The 22379-nt window shown below is 35.9% G+C and overlaps 1 protein-coding gene across 1 annotated transcript; it reads left to right on the forward strand.

The window, feature by feature from the left end:
* Positions 1-14519: 14519 nt before the first annotated feature.
* On the forward strand, positions 14520-18795 carry LOC137241592 (uncharacterized). The gene is made up of 4 exons (XM_067769144.1): positions 14520-14616; positions 14671-15044; positions 15101-15717; positions 18717-18795. Exons 1-4 carry the CDS (start codon positions 14520-14522, stop codon positions 18793-18795), a joined length of 1167 nt encoding a protein of 388 aa, XP_067625245.1.
* The last annotated feature ends 3584 nt before the right edge of the window (positions 18796-22379 follow it).

Below are 22379 nucleotides of genomic sequence, written 5' to 3' on the forward strand. Positions count from 1 at the left end.
AAACTGATAAATAAGCATGCGAAGCCGAAATAAAGACATGAATTAATAATACCCACATACCTATATATGTACCTATGTACGACCTATTCGATTTGCCTGAAATTTGGTGTATTAATTTGCCTGTATTTGTATTTACGATCCTTTTTTCCGGGCACTAGACCAGAGACGGACTGGGACTGGGATTAGGACCACCCTCTGGGACTGGTAATAAGAGATAAAGGAGAATGAGAAGAACTTGAGAGAAGAGAAAAGAGGGTAGGAGAAGGAGACTGAGAAAAAGATAGAGTGAGACCAAATAGAGATAGATGAATCGAAAAAGACGGAGGGAGGAATGAATAAAAGATTAAGAAAAATATAAGAGGGGCGAGGCGGAGTTAGACGGAAAGAGCTTATTAAGATGTATGCAGATAGACCAAATTTAGGGCAGAACAACGTTTGCCTGGTCTGCTAGTTTAAAATATAAATCAGCTCGTGATTTAACACATAGTATTGAAACAATTGAACTTGTTGATGAAAGTGAAACAACCAACTCGTTAGCAACATTTGAGCTCACCAGTATCGAGTTAGAAGATGTAATGAACATCACAAAATCATTTAAAAACAAATATGGCGGTAAAAATCTATTGTTAGAGGGTGTTATCAAGGACTCTATGGTGTACATTGCACACCTATATAAGGACATTTTAAACGAATCGTTTTGTTAGAAATATTATTGATTCAACTCAACTATAATAATACTTTGATCTTGTCGAAACGATCATAGATCTTCATTGAGGTATTGAAAATTTCTACTTCAGAAATTTTCTATTTTACATCATTCAAATAAAAAACTTCATATTGTTCAAACTTAAATATTATCTTTCCTGAATATCTATATTGGAACTTAATTCCTAATAAAGGTTATGGGCTTTTTCATATAGGATCAAGGACAATAGATTGGCGAATAGATAAATCAAAATTATTATATGGAAATTTAATCAACGTTAAGAATGTCGGCTATCGCAAATATTGACAAATTATGTGGGGACAATTTTTATAGTTGGTCAGTTCAAATGAAAGGACTGTTAATTACGCAGGACTTATGGGACGTAGTCGAATTATCATGCAGTGCTGAAGCAACGGTTGCTGAAAAGGAGCAATGGCATAAACTGGATCGAAAGGCTCTAGCTACCATTACTTTATGCGTAAGGTCTTCTGAATTAATTTATATAAGAAATTGTAAGAGCGCAAAGGAGGCGTGGCAGAATTTAGAAAAGACTTACAAGGATAAAGGTCCTGGAAGGAAGGTAAATTTGTTTAAACAATTGGTGAAATTTCAATTCACAGGGGATAAGAAATATGCGACGCTATTGAACGAATTTTGTTCGATTGTGGATAATTTAAAGGAAATTGATATTGAAGTCCCCGATGATATTTTAAGTATCCTGTTGTTATGCAGTTTACCGGAGGATATGGAAGGATTTGTTATAGCAATTGAAACGAGAGACGAGCTTCCCAAACTAGATCATCTAAAAATTAAAATTTTAGAAGAAGAGCAAAGACGTGGAGGTAAAAAGAATTTTGGAGATGGTGAACAAGTATTAGGTGCTAATGGTAATAATAAAAGAAAAAATTTTAAAAGCAAACAGGATAGGAAATGCTTTTCATGTGGCATGGTGGGCCATATTCGTGCCAATTGTCCTAACAGAAATAATAAAAATTTTGTTTTGAGTGCACATGGTTACAAAGATGAAGAACCAGGATGGATTCTCGAAAGTGGTGCGTCATCACATATGTCTAATAATAGACAAATATTTGATTATTTCCAAGAATGCGAACAAAGAATAATTTTGGCATCTGGTGAAAGTATCATGGCAAAAGGTATTGGTAAGGTAAAGATTAAATTAGCAGACAAAGACATCTGCTTATCAAACGTAATTTTTGTACCTGAATTAAAATCGAATTTCTTATCAGTTAGTAAGATAATAGAGCGTGGTCATAGCGTAAATTTCTTTGAGAACTATGCAATAGTTGCAGATAAAAATAAGAATAAGATATTTGATGCTAACTTATCAAATGGAATATTTGTTGCTAATTTTAGAAAAGAAAACGTTGCTATGTTTAATAAGGAGAATTCAGATTTTGTGATTTGGCACAAACGTTTAGGGCATTTGAATGCAAATGATATGAAGGAAATATCTGGAAAGCAATTGGTCAGAGGACTAACAATCAACGTACTAAAGGATTTCAAGTGTACGACTTGTGCGTTATGCAAGATAAGTTGTAAGCCATTTTAAGTATACAATAATGTAGTTAGCAAGGGAATTTTGGATATTGTGCATAGCGATTTATGTGGACCAATGCGTATTGCATCTCACGGTCAGTCATTATACTTCGTTACATACATTGATGATTTTTCTAGATATATATCGATATATTTTGTGAAACGTAAGTCGGAAGTTCTGGATACATTTAAAGATTTCAAGCGAAAAGCAGAATTGGAAACGGGACAAAGAATTAAAACACTGCGTAGTGACAATGGAAAAGAATATTTCAATAAAGAATTTGACAATTTTCTACGTGAAAATGGTATAAAGCATCAATCAACTACCTGTTATACACCACAACAAAATGGTATAGCAGAAAGAGCAAACAGAACTTTAATGGAAATGGCTAGGTGCATGTTGGAGGAATCGAAATTGCATTATTCATTTTGGGCAGAAGCGGTAAATTCAGCAACATATATACGAAACAGGTCACCATCGAAAGTACTTATGGGAAAAACACCATATGAATGCTGGAATGGATATAAACCAGCGGTATCACATTTCAGAATATTTGGATGCGATGTTGTTGTTTTGGATAAACGTAAAAATAAAAATAAGTTAAAACCTAAAGGTGAGAAAACGATTTTTGTTGGGTATTCAAGTAGAAGTAAAGGATACAGATTGTACAATGAGAAAACAAAACAAATTGTAACTTCTAGAGATGTAACATTTTTCGAAAACTCATTTCAAAGCAAGGCAACTATAAATAAGGAGGATGGTTGTGAAGATAGTATATCTAAATGTAATGATTGCGATATATTTACTTTTGAATTAGCAAAGAGAGATCCGACTAATTCAAGTAATGATGGTCATAACCCGTTAAATGATAATGTTTCTGTTGCAGATGAACAAGTAGCAGATAGTTGCGATAACGACAATAATGTTTCCGTAGAAGTCAATAAAGGTTTAAAAAGAAAGCGAGGGAGACCACAACTGGAAAGAAATGGTTTACCTGGAAGACCAAGAAAGATTTACAAAACCGAGGAATTGCCTCAAGTGAATGAGATAACAGCCATGGAAAGAGATCCATTGACAGTGAAAGAGGCAATGAATAAAAGGAATGCAGAAGAGTGGAAGAAGGCGATGCAAAAATAATATGATGCATTATGTAAGAATAAGACTTGGGAGCTTGTGGATAAGCCGAAAGGTAAAAATGTTATTGGAAGTAAATGGGTGTTTGTTACTAAGCGTAGAGCTGATGGTAGTATAGAGAAACTTAAAGCTCGTTTGGTAGCAAAAGGGTGTAGCCAAAAGTATAATATTGATTATATTGATACATATGCACCCGTAATTCGTCATTCTACTATAAGAATGTTACTATCGTTAGCGGTGCAATATAGTTTATTGATATATCACGTTGATATAACGTCAGCATATTTGAATGGACAATTAAATGAAGAAGTTTATATGAAACAACCCGAGATGTTTAAAGGTGCGCAATTTCCAAATAAAGTATGTAAATTAAAGAAATCACTTTATGGTTTAAAGCAAGCAGGAAGAGAATGGAATAGAAGACTTAATGAAATACTAGAAAAGATAGGATTTTTGAGGTGTAAATCGGATAATTGTTTATATATTATGAAAAAAGGAAATGAAATGAATATAATTGCTGTTTATGTGGATGACATATTGATTGCGTGCTCTTTAGAAGAATCAATTAAATGGATTTTTAACGAGTTGAATAAAGAATTGGATGTGGTAAATCGTGGGACAGTATCATATTTTCTAGGAATGGAAATAGATCGAGAAGAACGTGGAGATATTTTATTACATCAAAAGAAATATATAAAAGACTTGCTAAAAACGTGGAGCATGGCAGATTGCAAAACAGCATCAACACCGTTTGCAAGCGGAGTAGTTTTAGACAAGTGTTGCAAAGAGAATTGTTCTGATATGATTGATGTAAGGAGATATCAGTCATTAATAGGAGGGTTAATGTATTTAGCCATTATATCACGACCTGATATAACACACACATTATCCAAGTTATCTCAATTCAATGCACATCCTCATAAAGATCATTTTATTGCAGCAAAACATGTTCTACGATATCTTAAAGCAACACAAGATTTTACAATTAAATACAAAAAATCCGAAAATGCATTTTTATGTTTTACAGATGCAGATTGGGGTTCAAATCCAATTGATAGGAGGTCATATAGCGGATACGTAATATTTATGGCAAATGGTCATGTGGCATGGGAGGCAAAAAGACAAAATTCGATTTCTTTAAGTTCAATGGAAGCTGAATACATTGCAATGTTCCAGGGTACAAGAGAGGTTATATTTATGAGAAATGTGTTGCGCGAAATCGGTTTGCAGAATTTATGTAACAAACCTACATTAATCAAATGTGATAATCAAGGTGCAGAATTTTTAGTCAAGAATCCAACAACTCATAAGCGAAGCAAACACATCGATATCAAATATCACTATATACGGGAAAAATTCGAGGCCAATGAGATTTCGATTGAATATGTACAAACAGCTGAAAATGTTGCAGATTTGTTTACAAAATGTTTGACTAAAGAGAAACATAAGAAATGTTGTAATATGTTAAATTTAAATGTATAAGCATATTTATACATATATTTGAGTTGAGTGGAAGTTTGTTAGAAATATTATTGATTCAACTCAACTATAATAATACTTTGATCTTGTCGAAACGATCATAGATCTTCATTGAGGTATTGAAAATTTCTACTTCAGAAATTTTCTATTTTACATCATTCAAATAAAAAACTTCATATTGTTCAAACTTAAATATTATCTTTCCTGAATATCTATATTGGAACTTAATTCCTAATACGTTTAATAGTAGCATTGCCAGCTGCTAGAAGATATCCACCATAATACCAGTGGCAAAAGTAAAAAATACAATGAAACCTGACGAGCTGCGTCCGATTAATGCCCTACTTAGCGATAAAAATTATGTAGGAGTCACATTAACGTGAAACTCATTTGCAAGTCGGTGGATTCGAGCATTGAATACTTGTTTGTCGAGGTGCACGATTTGTCTACCAAAGTCCTTGTATCTTGTGTTTATAGTCCCCACAAAACCAACAGCCCTGATATGTTATTTGCTACGTTGTCTCGGTACCTTGTAGACTATGACAGCTTAATAGTTTGTGGAGACTTCAATGTTAATCTGCTTGTTCGTGACTCATATAGTAATAGTATGTTAAATTATGTATCTGGTGCTGGTCTAAGTGTTGTCAATAACAATGTGCCAACCAGGTTTGGTGTTAATTGTTGTCCTAGTCTTCTGGATTATTTTATTGTTTCTGACCCTTCAATAGTTTTAAAATTTGACCAGATGCCATTTTTATCAGACCATGATCTTATTTTTTGTTCCTTAGATATACAATTTAACCGCTGTGATACTGGTAGTACCTTTAGTTTTAGGGATTACCGCCTACTTGACTATAATGCTTTGTGTTCTGATTTGTCCTGTGTTAATTGGAGTGATTGTTGGTTACTAGTTTCTGCTGATGAAAAACTTGAGTTCCTTAACAGCAAAATCGTTAATGCCTTTAACATACATGTGCCTATTCGCTCAAGTAGACCTAGAAATGTTTCGTGTCCGTGGTTTAATGGCCAAGTTCAAGCGGCAATAAAAGCACGTAGTAGGGCATACCAATCGTGGAGGAGGAGTAAAAGTAATGTTGCATGGCTTGCCTATAAAGCTGCCAGAAATATCGCTACTAAGATAATAAGAAACGAAAAAAGTAGATTTTTTGCCTCAAGGCTAAACCCTTCGCTACCTCCAAAAACTCTTTGGCGTAATCTAAAGAGCTTGCCAGTATATGGAAGGGACACGCATGTATGCGAACTAAATGCTGACACCCTTAATGATGCGTTTGTGAGTAGTCCTGCTGTAAATCCTACTTCGCCTTTTCCAAATGCTTATGGGCGCTACTGTGGAGAAAATTTTGAGTTCAGGGCGGTATCCGAATGCGACGTGGTAAGGTGCTTACTTAAAGTTAAATCCAATGCCATCGGGGTCGATGGTATACCAATAAAATTTGTTAAAATTATTCTACCATTTATACTGAGTACCTTCACACACATCATCAACCATTGCATCACAACTTCTCGGTTTCCTGAATCGTGGAAATGTGCTATGGTAAGGCCTGTCCCGAAGAAACGGCTTGCGAACTCGGTCCGTGATTATCGACCCATTAGCATATTGCCCGCGCTGTCGAAAGTTTTTGAAAGGCTGCTAGCAGAGCAAATAATTTTGCACATTTCTAGAAATAACCTCTTATCACCACACCAATCGGGCTTTAGAGCCAAACATAGTTGTACAACGGCACTACTTAAAATTCTTGATGACATACGCATACCTTTTGATAAAAACCAACTAACTTTGCTTTGTCTATTAGATTTTTCTAAAGCTTTTGATTCTGTTGACCATGCGTTACTTTCTTATAAACTTAAAACATATTTTGGATTTTCCTACAGTGCTTTGATGGTAATGGAGAGTTACTTAACAGGAAGATCACAACTTGTTAATACTGGTTGCGAAATTTCGGGGATCAAACACCTACCCCGAGGTGTTCCGCAGGGTTCCATTCTTGGGCCTTTGTTATTCAGTATCGTCGTAAACGATATCTTTTCGGTTTGTCAGCACATGAAAATGCACGCATATGCAGATGACATACAATTATATTTGTCTGGTAGTTTCACGGACGTAGCCAACCTCTGTCTTAAAGTAAATAATGATTTATTGTCAGTACAGAGCTGGGCCAATAATAATGGTCTCTGCCTTAATGCAACTAAATCGTTCATTTTGCCCATTTCGAAGAATAGGTCCGTTGATGCCCTTGCCTCACCAATATACATTGGAAACACGGCTTTACAAATTGTTTCTAGAGTTAAAAATTTGGGTTTCGTTATCAACTCTAATCTAACTTGTGAAGACCACATCAATACAGTCATGGGTAAAGTGTATACCACTTTGCGCAATCTTAGGCAATCTGCACCTTTCACACCTCCGCATATTAGAAGAAAACTGGCCCTACAGCTTCTTTTGCCAATAATAAACTATTCAGAGCTCGTTTATAACAAGTTGGACTCATGTTCTGCACACAAAGTTGAGGTCGCCTTTAATCATGTAACTCGTTACGTTTTCGGGTTACGAAAATTTGATCATATTTCGGCTTGGAGGTCCAAGCTATTAGGATGTAACATATTTGACTACCAAAAAGCTAGAAGTGTGATTTTTTTGTACCGCTTAATTGTCACAAAATCACCAGCATATCTTTTTGAGAAATTGACATTCACTAGGTCTCCCAGGACGAGTAATCTAGTGGTGCCTAACTTTAACTTCGTTGCTTCGACAAGGCTGTTTTTCGTCAATACCGTACGTATTTGGAACTCTATCCCAGCTGCAATTAGGAATAATGTAAACCAAAGCAACTACAAACATATTATTTTCAGTTATTTTTCTAGTCAACAAACCTCAACTGGGCATTTATTTTATTTTTATCCTATCTTAATCTAATTTAACCAAAATTTAAAATTTAAAAAATTAAAAATTTAAAGTTTGTAGTATTGTTTTGATATGCTTGTTTTCTAGCATCTTTTATTTATTTATTTAAATGAATTATAAATTTAAAAAATTTAAAATTTAAAGTGTAGTATTGTTTTGATATGCTTGTTTTCTAGCATCTTTTATTTATTTATTTAAATGAATTATATGAATTATGTTTGTTGTACTACAAAACATAATTTGTCTTATTGTACTAATGTATTTTTTCCGAATAAATGAAATGAAAATGAAATGAAACAGTGGTGAAAAAGCAACTAGTAACATGCCTAGACGATCATAATATAATCATACCAGAGCAATCAGGCTTCAGGGAAGGCCACTCCTGCGAAATAGCATTGAACATGGTAATTGCAGAGTGGAAAGAGGCTGTTGCTGATAAAAAGGTACACTGAAAGAAAAAGACTGGTAAAATCAACCGAAGTACGGGTCAATTCAACCGAAATGTCTGTCAATTTTTATCCATCGCAACAACATGTTGAATCAACTGCGCACAAATCGTTGATTCGTAATTGACCGTTTAAGTAGTCAAATGACCAAAAAAAGTTGTAAATAAATGTAAGGCGCGATATCCTCCGAAGAGATTTTAGGCCGAGCTTCTCTTCCAATTTGCGCCGTGCTCCTCTTGATTTTCCCTACAAATTGGCCGGACGGGACCTACATGTTTTATGCTGACTCCGAACGGCATCTGCAAGGCAGATGAGTTTTCACTGAGAGCTTTTCATGGCACAAGTACACTCGGAGCGCTTGCCAAACACTGCCGAGGGGCGACCCCGCTTAGAAAAATTTTCTTCTAATTTAAAAACCTTATTTCTAAAATTTTTATGTTGCTTTGCCCGAAAAGTTGCAAAATTATACCCGATAGATAGGTGTCCCGGTATCTCATAAGTTTTGCACAGTAAATTCAAAAAAGGGTTTTTTGTTTTGTATTGATAACATTTTGTGTGTTTGATGGTTTTCTTATTTTGGTGTTTTTTTTTAACAAGTGGCACCATCGTCATAAGTAAAAAGTAGAGAGCGCAGTGAGCGTAAAATTATCTTTGCAATTTGCTCATGTATTGACAGTTGATCGCCGTTGAAATGACGTGTAAGATCAGTTGTGTTAACAGAAAAATCAGTTAGATTGACCAGGAATCTCTCAATTTTACAGAATTTTGTTAACTTAAGAGCGACAATTTCTCTTCTGTTGAAATGACTAAACTAATTTGTTCGTTTGACAAAGAACTTGGTCGAATTAACCATAATTCGATCAATTTCACCGAATCTCCGTTAGTCAAGAACAGCGGAACCGATTTGTTGTTTTACTAGCACCATTTCTTTCAGTGTAGTAGTATCTTGCTTCTTAGACTTAAAGAGGGCGTTTGAAACAATGAAACGAAATGAATTGCTGAAGTTAATGGATAAAATTGGGATCAAGGGAAAAGCTTTGGAATAGTTTCGTAGTTACATGAGTAACAGAAAGCATAGGACGGTAATTGGAGACGCAGTTTCATCAGTTGTTCATGCTCTAATATAAACACAAGCTCGGCTAAGCTTATAAACTGTTGCAAAAATATCTTGTTCAGATGTGATACGTGCATTGATTTGCCTATTTCAGCTTATTTGCTTAAGCTTCGAAATGCAGTGCGCTCTTTAATCGATATTCAAAACGAATTTAGTGGACAAGCAAATCTAAAACATTCTAAAGCGCTACAAGTGCAGCCACCAACAGTGTCGGTAAATCTATACAAAGTCAATCCAGCAAATCAAACAACAATGCTGCTGATAATGGCGAAGCTAAACAAGGTGCAGTGCAAAACAATAAGAAGCGAGCCTTACGATCTAACACAAAGGCCGATGACCGTGATCCAGTGCCTTTGATTTCGATTTCAACTCCCTCAACTCCGAATGTTACTGATATTCGTGTGGATGCTCTCTCTCAGTTTACCGACAAAAATAGCGATATTGAAGTTGTTGCTGCATCCGATAACGAATTTGTTTCTCGTGATCCTACTGCTGCTACGACTTCTTCTAATTCAACTAATTGCAATGCCAACAACACTGGTTGGACAGCAGTAAAGTCGAAAAAAACCAACGTGAACAAAAAGCATAAACAAGATAAACAAGACAATAATAGCGATATTGAAGTTGTTGCTGCATCCGACAATGAATTTGTCTCTCGTGATCCTACTGCTGCTACGATTTCTTCTACTTCGAATTCAGCTAAATTCAATGTCAACAACACTGGTTGGACAGCAGTAAAGTCGACAAAAAATAATAATAACCTGAACAAAAAGCATAAACAAGTAGTTGTTATTGGTTCGAGTGCCAACAAAGAACTAAGCATTGCTGTTCGTAACAAGTGCGTACATTTGTCTTCGTTTGCGCCTAGTGTTACAGCTGATAACATTAAAAGTTATGTAGCAAAACATGCCAACATCGATACTAATGCTATCCATTGTTTTGCGCTGCTTAAAAAAGATGACCTAGTAGGCAAGCATAGGCGTGTGAATTTTAAATTGGGTATTCCCTCAACTAACCTCCAAAGTATCCTACAACCATCTCTTTGGCCGGCTAATGTGAAAGTGAAGCCGTTTCATTCTTTTCGGAAACAAGCCGTTCAAAACCATGAAACGTGACACTAGATAAGAGTGTTTCTCGTGATTTTAACAGTGCCCTCAGTATCTACTTTCATAATATATCTGGCTTACGTAACTTAATAACATAATATATCTGGCTTACGCAAGTTCTACCGGTTAGGTATGATTTGAGCCAGAATAAAAAAGATGAATGGAATCCAAGGCATACCAATTTATGTATTAGAATCATATGAGAGACTTTATCAAACGCCTTTGAAAAATCCGTGTAAATGCAATCAACCTGGAGTCCTGACGAAAACGAAGAAATACAGAATTCGGTAAAGACCGCTAAATTAGAGGCCGTTGAACGACCCTGCACAAATCCATGTTGATTGGGATTTATCATAGCCTTGACAGTAAAATATATTTTTTCTTTAACAATCAATTCAAGCAACTTCGAGATGCTTGAGAGCTTGGATATTGGCCGATAGTTCCGAACGTGGCTTTTTCTTCCACTTTTGGAAAGAGGTGTTATTGTAGCTAGTTTCCAATCGTTCAGAAATGTCCCTGAAGAAAGGGATTTATGAAATATATTCTCCAATGGAGTAACTAATGCTGGACAGTTTTTGAGGAGCATTGCTGATAGTCCATCACAATCTGTCTGAGAAGAAGACTTGAGACAAACTAAACCCTCCGTAATATCGTTAGCGGTAATTTGAAGCGCACCGAAATTAAGAAATGACGGAATATCGCCAGAGAAATCAGGAGACTCTCCAACATCAGACACGTAATTTGACTTAAAAAAGTCAGCAAACGGGTTTGCTGCTTCATATGGAGTAGTAGCGAAGTTATTATCGCACTCAACCGACGTGGGAATACTTGAGGCCGCCTTTTTGGATTTCACGAAGTTCCAAAATTTCTTCGGATTAGATTTAATATTTCTCTCCGTACTACTTAAATAGATTTTATACAGCTTGTTATTCAGAGACTTGAATTTCTTCTGAAAATGGCGGTATTTAACAAAATATGCTGAGATACGAAACTTTTTTTTGAGATTTTTTAATCGTTTCAGGCGCGTGTTACCCCATGGTGATTTGTAACATCGCTTCCTCTTTAAAGATATATTATTGAGGCAAAATTCATTCATTAATAGTTTGAACTTAGAGAAACAATTGTTAACGTCAAGGCCAGAGAGTAGCTCCGCCCAGTCGAATTCTAGAAGAGAATTGTTTAAACTTAGATAATCACACGAGGTGAAATTAAAAGCTACTGTATCAGTATGAGATAATAGTAAAAATTCGTAAAAAAGTATCTTAATTTAAAGAGCGGCATGATGAATACTTTCATTCGATATAGGAGACACACACTTAGATACGACAGAATTCACATTCTCGGAAACAAAGATAAGATCTAAGAGTTTATTAAGTTGATTAAAAATTCCATTAATTTGCTTCAAATTTATACTCAGAATGATTCGTGGTGAGTAGTTATATTGTTAGCTAAAAGGTTTGAATTTGCAGAATCACCATTCCAGATAATATTGCTAAGATTAAAATCGCCCAAAACGCATAAGTGGTTGTCGCCCAAATTATCTAAAGCTAGACTAGTCACATTATCCACATGCGCTTTATATAAATCCACGTTACTCCTTGGTGGTATGTACGAGGCAATCAGAAACAAGCAGCTGTTTGTCTCAGCTCCGTTAATGCATACACATAATTGATCAAGCAATGAGTCATTATTCGCGAGTTCAACATAATGTTAAACTTTTTTATTTTTATTTTGCTATTGTAACTTTGCTACATATGTAAATAGATAGGTAAAAGAAAAATGCTCAATAAAAATGAAATGAAATGAAAATGAAATATGCGCGAGATACTCTTCTCACCGCAATTAGAACACCGCCACCTCTTAAGCAACCCGTCTTGACAGCGTCACGGTCTTTACGAAACACGTCGTAAAGTTGCGTATCGAAAAACTCACTGTCGTAGAAATCAGAGTTTAGCCATGTTTCAACTATGACAATTATATCGAACAACTCTTCTGTACTGAATTGATAAATTGTGTCCAGTTTGATTGCATTTACACGGATTTTTCAAAGGCGTTTGATAAAGTCTCATACTATTCTATTCCATAAATTGGTATGCCTTGGATTCCATTCATCTTTTTTATTCTGGCTCAAATCATACCTAACCGGTAGAAGTTGCGTAGTTACCATTGATGGTGCACTCTCGAACCCTTTTGTTGCCACTTCAGGCGTTCCTCAAGGAAGCATTCTAGGTCCGCTCCTTTTTATAATTTTTATTAATGACATCAGTCAATGCTTTTCGCACTCAAAATTTTTGCTCTATGCTGACGATTTAAAAATTTTTTTCGAATGTTCGAGACACATCAGATGCCTTTCATCTGCAGACCGATTTGGATAATCTTCATAGATGGTGTGAGAAGTCACGCCTCTCCCTTAACATAAATAAATGTTTCCATTTGACATATTGCAGGCGTCTAAGCATCCTCGATACATCGTATCTGATTGCTAATGATGTGCTGCAAAATGTAACAGAGTTTAAGGACTTGGGCGTGGTATTTGATGTTAAGCTTACTTTCAACGGCCACATAAACTTAATACTCTCAAAATCGTATTCCGTTCTCGGTTTCATTCGTCGCAACTCCACGGAGTTTTCTGATCCCTATACGTTTAAGCAACTATTTACCTCTCTTGTTCGATCACATTTAGAGTATGCTGTTTTCATTTGGAGACCATATGATCAACTCTCGATAAGTAGAATTGAACGGGTTCAAAAGGTATTTCTAAAACACGCTCTACGTTCCTTAAGGTTTGAGTAGCCTGTCCCGCCCTACGATTCTCGGCGTTTGCTAATTAATTTGGATTCGCTGGAAAAACGAAGGAAAATTCTCTCGCTTTCTTTTGCTTTCAATGTTATTAATGGCATTATCGATTGCCCAATGTTACTTGAGCGGATTAGTTTTAATATTCCTCAGAGAAATCTTCGTAAGTTCTACCCTTTTTATTTGGAAAACTTTAGAACAATATATGCTAGCAATGCGCCTATTGCTCGGGCACTAAGAGAATTAAATGCTCTGTTCTCTTCATCAACTAAGCTTGACTTTGCACTATCAAAATCGGATTTTGTAAGAATTCTAAATTCAATTTGTCTATAAGTTATAACAATCAATTACAATACATACTTCTTCTCATTTGCGCGAGATTATTTTACATTATTCTAGTCTGTAAGGTATCCTGTAGACTTAATTTAAATAAATAAATAAACATTGGGCTGCCACAAGGTTCAGTACTTGCTCCGATATTGTTTATAATTTACATCAATGATATACAAACTTCTTTGAGAATTTGTAAAATAAGTCTTTTTGCGGATGATGCATTAGTGACAAAAATGTAGATTGCGCTGTCTTGAAAATACAAGAAGACTTAAATAATTTATATAAGTGGCTGTGCAGCAGAAAGATAAAATTTAATAATGATATAACTAAGTATATGATATTTCATAAGAACCACAACGTTATAAACCATAGTAAGTTAATCCAATCTAGTCTGAAAATAAAAACCAATGCAATTGAAAGAGTAGATCAAATGAAGTACCTAGGTGTAATAATTGATGAGACACTAAGTTTCATAAGACATATGAATCATTTAGAGAAGAAAATTGCACAGAAAATAGGATATATGTATCGAACATGTAAGCATATTAGCCAAAATAACAAAATATTAGCATATAGATCAATTGTAGAACCGCATTTTATTTACTGCCCAACAATACTACTATTAACAAATGACACGTTAATTAATAAGCTCCAAATACAGCAAAACAAAGCAATGCGTTTGATACTAAAATGCTCGTATAGAACATCAAAAATTATTATTCTTCCTATGTTAAATTGGCTTAGTATTAAAAAATTAATCTGTTATTAGGGGGACTCATGAAAGCATATAAACTTATAAGGTGTAAAATTATATGCATTTACACACGCTGTTATATGAACGCACCTAGAATGCTCTTGATAAACTGAATTGTCGATCAGCTGTTTTACTGTAAAAAAATATTTCATTATTATTATTAATTAAAAATGCCAAGATTAAGTGAAAAATTAAAACTAAAACGTCTTTACAAAGATATTCTTGTAAGTGACTTGCTGATGTTGGAGATTTCTGATGAAAATGACGGTAATATTTGTGCTTTTGGCCAGATGGCTTGTGTAATAACCATTTTCATTGCAGAGAATAAAAAAAGGAAAGAGGACGAAATTTGGGAGGATTTCATGTTTGCTATGGTTGCGTTCACTGAGATAAGGTATGGGTGTGACTTTGTTCACCATTCCATCACTAAATCTCACCATTTTTTGCAAGACGTATGGCCTGACTTAGATGAAAGAAGGTTTCGAACAATTGCTCGAGTTAGCCGCTCAACGTTCCAAGTGTTGTATGACTTGATCAAGTACGACGAAATATTCAACGGTCCGCGCTCTTGCAAGCAGTTCTCGTTAGAAACGCCACTTTTAGTTGTTTTATATCGCCTGTGCTCAAGTGGAGAGGATGCCACGATAAGTAAAATTGCGAGTTTGTTTGGTGTTAGCGATGGCGGAGCAATACAGGTAGAACTTAAAATTTTTTTTTGAAAAATAATAATTAATACCAAATCTTTATACAGAACATGACGAACAGAATATTTCAAGCCATTTTCAGGGTGAGACAGCAGTTTGTGTACTGGCCAGACAGTGCTGAGCGTCAAAACTTAGTAGCTGAAACTTTTGACGAGTTGCCCCACTGTATTGGCTATGTTGATGGCACTGAAATAAAGTTAGTCGAGAAACCGCTTGACGATCCGGAAGCTTACTTTTCTAGGAAGCATGTGTATTCATTGAAAGCGCAGGCTGTGTGCGACTATAAGCTACGAATCCGTCATTTGGTGCTCGGCTTCCCTGGAAGCGTCCACGATGCCAGAATATACAATTGTAATTTAGTGACCGAAGCTTCAAGCTTGTTTACAGGTGCACAATGGCTGGCAGGCGACAGTGCTTATAAACTAACAAGTACTGTTATAACCCCCTCCAGATCCACCTCTACAGAAATGACTTCGCATCAGCGAAATGGATTTAACCGCCAATTTAGCCAATATCGAATAAGAATTGAGCATTGTTATGGTATATTGAAGGAGCGCTTTAACAGTTTAAAAGAGCTCAGAGTTGCGATACGAAATGATGAGTCGGTTAAATTTGCTTGTAGGTGGATATTAGTATGTGCAATTCTACACAACATTGTCATACAGCAAAAAGACGATAACATTGACATAACCGACATAACTGAGGGTGATATTGGTGGCGAGGATGAAGAGGGCCTGAAACACCAAATTGGTCTAGCAGCGAGGGTGAAGCAAAACGGCGTGCTATTCTAACTTTTATGCACGCATCACATTAACAGAACTACACATTTCTATCCTTATCCCTCTCTCTACACCTATAACCATACCAACCTCTCTCCTTCCCTTTTTATTCCTTCCACTTACTCTCTTGTTCTTCTTCCTCTTCATCTCATTGGTCTAGCAGCGTGGGGGAAACAAAACGGCGTGCTATTCTAACTTTTATACACGCATCACATTAACAGAACTACACATTTCTATCCTTATCCCTCTCTCTACACCTATAACAATACCAACCTCTCTCCTTCCCTTTTTATTCCTTCCACTTACTCTCTTGTTCTTCTTCCTCTTCATCTCCCCAATTTTCATCCTCCCACCAATTTTTATCTCCGTCTTTTCCACTGCCTCTGTTTCTTATCCTATCCTTATTCCTATTCCTGTTCTAATTTTTATTCTTTCCCCTCACTCTCTCTACAAAATCACACACACACATTAATTTTTGTTATATGTTTGGAAAACTCAACAATCCATTTTGTAATTATTCATATTTATTAATTTTTATAATCCATTACATTTGAATTCGCTTTTATTTTGTAATAAAAAAAAAATTTAAATTAAAGAACTGAAGATGTAAAATTTCATTAAACAAAAATACGATTGCACTGAAATTTTTAGTGTCTTTAAAAAGTGCTGATGTAGGCAGATTTGTTGCCATTAATATCTGATTAAATATAATTAAGTAATTCATTTTCTAAAAATTTATATTACCCCAAAAAACAAACAAAATCATTTTACTCACATATTTTTTGTTCAACAAAGCAGGTAAATTAATAGTTGTTAGCAGAGTAAAAGTAACGACGATATAATTCAATGTGTGGTTTATTCAGAACTAAAGAAATGTTTAGTTAACAATAATGAGAGTGATCAATATGAAGTGTAACTGGAGTTACACTGAGAGAAATATGTTGTATTGGATTTTAACACGCCTCCTCAATACAATATACATCTCTGTTTTGATAAATTTAATTATAAAAAATTTGATTAATATAAAATGTGTGTTAGTAAATACCCATTTGTCTAACAAATTGTTCATGTTTGATTCTTTTTAAGTTTTTAGTTAATACATCGGCAATCATATTGTTAGTACAAACGTATTTCAAATTTATTTTATTTTCTTTGTACATGCCGCGAATGTGGTGATATCTAGCTTCAATATGTTTGCTTCTTGCGTGGTATGTTGGGTTCCGAACAAGATACTGCGCGCTTTGGTTGTCACAATTGATGGTAAATGGTTCAGATAGTGCAAAGCCTGTCTCACTTAGCAGTTTACGTAAATACTCGGCCTCTTTCGCCGCTGTAGATAACCCCACATATTCGGCCTCACTGCTACTCAGAGCAACGATATTTTGTTTTTGCGATTGCCACGAAAATACACAACTCGCAGCGACAAACGCGTACCCAGTGAAGGATTTTCGATCGGTGTTATCACCAGCCCAATCAGCATCGACAAAACCCTCGATTGATGTACCAGATTTTTTATAGTGCAGCTTATAAGATGCCGTCTGCTTCAAATATCGTAAAATATGTTTCAATGCTGCTTCATGTTCACTATGAGGATCCACATTGCGCTGACATAGTTTTGTTACCGAATGTAGAATGTCCGGTCTCGTTGATAATCCCAAATACATGAGGGCACCCGCTAACGACTGGTATTTGGTAGCATTGGCTTTTCTGCAAGACGCGCTCTTGCAATGTACTTGGAAGTTCGGAGGTAATGGTGTTGAAGTTGTCCTGCAACTTTCCCTATCGTACTGTTTCAGCAATGATTCAATATACTGACGTTGACACAAAGTTATAGCCCCTTTGGTGCCTTCTTACTCAACTTCTATGCCCAAAAAATGTTTTAAAGGGCCACCATCTACCACCTCAAAATGCTCAGAAATTTGTGCTTTTATATCATCAAGTTCTTGTCTGGAAGAGCTTGCAAACAATATGTCATCAACGTAAACGGTAATGATATTATAGGTTTTAGTTCCATGCTTAGTGTATACACATGGTTCGGTCTCACCTGGCTTAAATCCCATTGTGCGAAGTACACCGTCGAGGCGTTTATTCCACTCACGACCGCTTTGCTTCAAACCGTACAATGCTTTGTGTAACTTGAGCACATGGTGAGGAAACTCTTCATTAATAAAACCCTCTGGTTGCTGCATGTAAACGGTTTCACTCAGTTCGCCATTTAAATATGCTGAAGACACGTCCATCTGATCAAGGTACAGCTCGTATTCTGTTGCCAAAGCAATAATCAATCTGATATTGGCGTATCGAACCACCGGAGAAAATGTCTCGCTGAAGTTCACACCTTCCACCTGGCTACACCCCTTTGCCACTAACCGTGATTTAAACCTTTCAACGTCGCCATTTTTATTTTCTTTACATTAAAAACCCAACGACATCCAATCGCCTTCTGCCCTTCTGGCAGCTCAACCAGAGACCAAGTTTTGTTTGCAACTAATGCTTTATACTCCTCATTCATAGATGCTTTCCATTGTTCAGCATCTCTGCCTTTTAATGCTTCACTCACCGTATCTGGTTTGCCGTCTTTTTGCATTAGAGCACTTATTGTATTATAACGCTTTCTTGGACGCCCTGGTTTACCTGTGCGTTCTAATATAGGCCTTCCCGGAGCTCTGTTGTCACTTTTTACAAACACATCATCGCGCAAGTCAACTTTCCCATTTATGCAATTTTCTTCTGCCTTCACTGTACTAATTTCGTCTACAATTGTAGTTTGTTCTGGTTTTTGATCTTAATGCGGCTGTTTTTCCTCACATTCTTGTTGTGCTTTTTGCTGTTGTTCAAGTTCACAGCTTACCAAGTTATACGACGGTTTCATCATATGTTCGAGGAAAACTACGTCTCTGCTAACGATAACCTTCTTAGTGTTTCTTTCAACTAAACGATACGCTTTGGACTGTTCTGAGTAGCCAACAAAAATCATCTCTTTACCCTTTGGTCGAAATTTGTGCTTCTCAGTTTTATCTAGGGCTATAGCCGGTGAGCCGAAGATTCTGAAATGTGACACTGATGGCCTTCTCTTGTACCATATCTCAAATGGTGTTTTATCTACTAAAGTTTTTGTCACTGACCTATTACGTATGTATGCTGCCGTCGTGATGGCTTCCGCCCAAAATGCTTCGTCCAATCCCGAATACACCAGCATACTTCTTGCCATTTCCACCAAGGTTCTATTCGCACGCTCTGCTACGCCGTTTTGTTGCGGCGTGTATGGTATGGTGGTTTGGCGCTTTATGCCATTCTCAGTTAAATACTTATCAAAGGCTTGGTTCACATATTCTCGTCCATTATCCGACCTTAAAATTTTTATATTATTTTCAGTTTCAAGCTCTACAGCTACTTTGAATGATTTAAACGCTTCAAAAACATCCGCTTTACTCTTTAATAAACGTACATGTATGTATCGCGACTTGTCATCTATAAAAGTAACAAAATATTGGTAGCCACCAAATGATTTTTTGCTCATGGGGCCACAAACATCGCTGTGAATAATTTTTAATAGCCTATCGGCTTTATTCTCGCACAACGCAAATGGTTTTACACATATTTGACTTTCAGCACAAGTTTTACATGGATCACTGTTGTTGCATTCACTTAAATTAAGACCATGTACAATGTGTATATTCGACATCTCTTTCAGAGCTGCTATGTGTAAATGACCAAACCGATTATGCCATTTCATCACATCGTTTTCTTTGTTTTTTACGGAATTACATATATTCTTATTATCCGACATATAACTTTTGTTGTCATTATCCGTCTGACATTCAAAAATGAAAAGGTCATTTATTCGATTTGCTTTGAGTAAAACGCATCCACTTTCGTTTGTTATAACCGCACCAGAATTAGAGAATCGCACTTTGCTTTTGCCTGATGTAATGCGACTAACAGACAAAAAATTATGCTGGAGCTCCGGTACATAAAGTACGTTATCTGCTGTTATTGTTGTTGCGCCAACCTTTATACGTATATCACCGCGACCGCTCGCTTCAACTGTGTTGTTGTCGGCTAACCAAACCGTTTCGGAGGTGGCTGAAAAAGAAGTGAAAAACTGTCTCTCACAACACATGTGTGTTGGTGCTCCACTGTCTAAGCACCACGAACTTCGCTTCAAATTAAAACTTTTTGCTGTTGCTGCTCCAATTAAGATGGATAGCCTGAAATCTTTTGATTTATCTGAATCTCTGCTGTCTCTTTTCTTCTTTTTACATTCAATTGCATAGTGGCCACGCTGCCCGCAGTTATAACATTTTAAAGTTTTCTTATCTTTTTTCTTGATATTGCTAGCTTCCTCATTTGACTTCTTTGACCTTCCCACATAATATGCCATATTACCGTTGCTGGGATTAACATCACTTTTTTCCAATCGTCGCTCACCTTCTTCAATTAATTTCACCTTCAATGTACTGAGCGCTGGAAAGGATTCGCGTGCCTCAATTGCAACGACGAAATTTTCGTATGACTCTGGCAAACTAGACAACAAAATAATGCACAAAATTTCGTCCGTCAAAGTGGTGTCAACCTGGACAAGCATTTCGACTATGTTAGTAAATTCATTTATATGGACAGACATACTGCCACCTTCCTGCAGTTTTAACGCCATTAGTTTTTTGAACAAGGTGACCTTTCTAGCCGGTGCTCTGCGTTGGTATATATCTTTAAGGGTATTCCATGCCTCAGCCGATGAATTGCTATGCTTTACGTAGTTGAGTTGCGATGCATGCAGGCACAATATAATTGTTGCTAGTGCCTTCTCGTCTTTGGCTTCATATGCGGTTTTTGATTCCTCACTCGTTTCATCCTTTATTAGCTTTCCAGAAACTACCGCCCAAAGTTCATTATGAATTAATACACTTTTCATCTGGACGGACCAAGATGAATAATTATTTTCATTTAACTTTTCAATCGCGTAGAGACCCGACGCACTCATCTTATTATATTTTTTATTTTTTTTTGTGATTAAACGCGACTAACGCTTTTTATTTAATTAAATTACAAATTTTCGTTTCGTTCTTTTCCAATTGTATAATTTAAGTAATTGAGCAACGAACTAAAAAAAAACACGAACTCTGGGCCCATAACCATTTGTTGGCAGAGTAAAAGTAACGACGATGTAATTCAATGTGTGGTTTATTCAGAACTAAAGAAATGTTTAGTTAACAATAATGAGAGTGATCAATATGAAGTGTAACTGGAGTTACACTGAGAGAAATATGTTGTATTGGATTTTAACAATAGTCGTGAATCTAGCTGCCAGAAAATGACTTTTATTGATAGTTGAGCACAATGCATTAGGTTTTAATTTCTACTACCACTAAATTTTTGGATTTAAATAAAATTTTCGACTACCATTATAATTTTAGTGTAACGTTCTGTACTAGCATTAAATTTTTTACCATTAAAAAATTAAGTAGTAGTCCAAATTGTTTTCATTACCATGAAAAAATTTAGTGGTAATGGAAATTTAAATCTAATGCATTGTTCCCAACTATGCTATCATAGTATCATAGCTAAACTTTGTCTCGGTGGGCTTCACTATGAGAATAAGCAGTGTGTCCGTCTGCTTGGTTAAAATACAAGAATGAAACTACTTAAGCTTACAATTAATTTCATACTTCTTCAATCTTTCCTGACTTTCTAATTTAAATTTTTCAATTTGTAATTTCTCTTCTTTTTGTATTTCAAGTTCCATCTTTCTTAATTCAATTTGATTTTTCAATTCAAGCTCTTTTAGTTGTACTTTATTTTTTTCCCTTTCCCTCTCAAGCTCTAGTTTTTGAACTTCTAACTCCAGTTTTTTTTTTTTTGAATAAGAAGAAGGTCGTTAAAGGTGTTAGTAGTAGGCATTTTTTTCCGTTTGTTTTTTCGTTGTTGAATCGGTGATAACGTTCTGGTTTGTGGCAATTTATGCTCAAAAGTGCTATGTTGTGTATTGACCGGTTTTGCATTACACATTCCGTTCTGCTTGTGCTGCGTTAAATCAACACTACTTTGTAGACAAAGAGGCTCAGGAGTACTAGTTTGGCTTCTGGCGACAGGTTCAAAGACGCAGTCCTGTTCTGGTTCTGTGTCTGTGACATAGGAAATTGAGTAGGAATGGTCGATTGTCATTTGCGTATCAATTTGGCTGTCGAAAATAAACGGCGGGCTTACATTTTTGCGCTGCCCAAATATATCAGCAAGCATATCGAAATTTGGGCATATTTTTTGTATGTATGCTGTGACACTAGACTCGTCACCACTGGCCAACAAACCAGACCCGTCTTGTTCTTCCAATCGAGAGCAGACACGTACGATGCCTTGAGGTATCTCATTTTGCATTTTAATGACATCCATTCTATTTGTCCTATACTGCTTGCCATTGATCTTATTCTTGTGTAGAACCGTTCGGCTTTCGGCTTCTGAAATAACAAAATATTTGAATATAAGTATTTACATCATTTTGCCAAAGTAGGTATATCATAGATTCCTAGTAAAAGAATCACAAAACCAA

Source organism: Eurosta solidaginis, chromosome 2, assembly GCF_040869045.1.
Source record: "Eurosta solidaginis isolate ZX-2024a chromosome 2, ASM4086904v1, whole genome shotgun sequence".
NCBI lineage: Eukaryota > Metazoa > Arthropoda > Insecta > Diptera > Tephritidae > Eurosta > Eurosta solidaginis.

Coding starts and splice junctions, on each gene's coding strand:
- LOC137241592 (XM_067769144.1), top strand. CDS start 14,520: ATGCCAAGATTAAGTGAAAAATTAAAACTAAAACGTCTTTACAAAGAT. Junction 14,617..14,670: donor GATTTCTGATGAAAATGACG/GTAATATTTGTG, acceptor TTTTCATTGCAG/AGAATAAAAAAAGGAAAGAG. Junction 15,718..18,716: donor CTACACAACATTGTCATACA/GCAAAAAGACGA, acceptor CATATGTTCGAG/GAAAACTACGTCTCTGCTAA.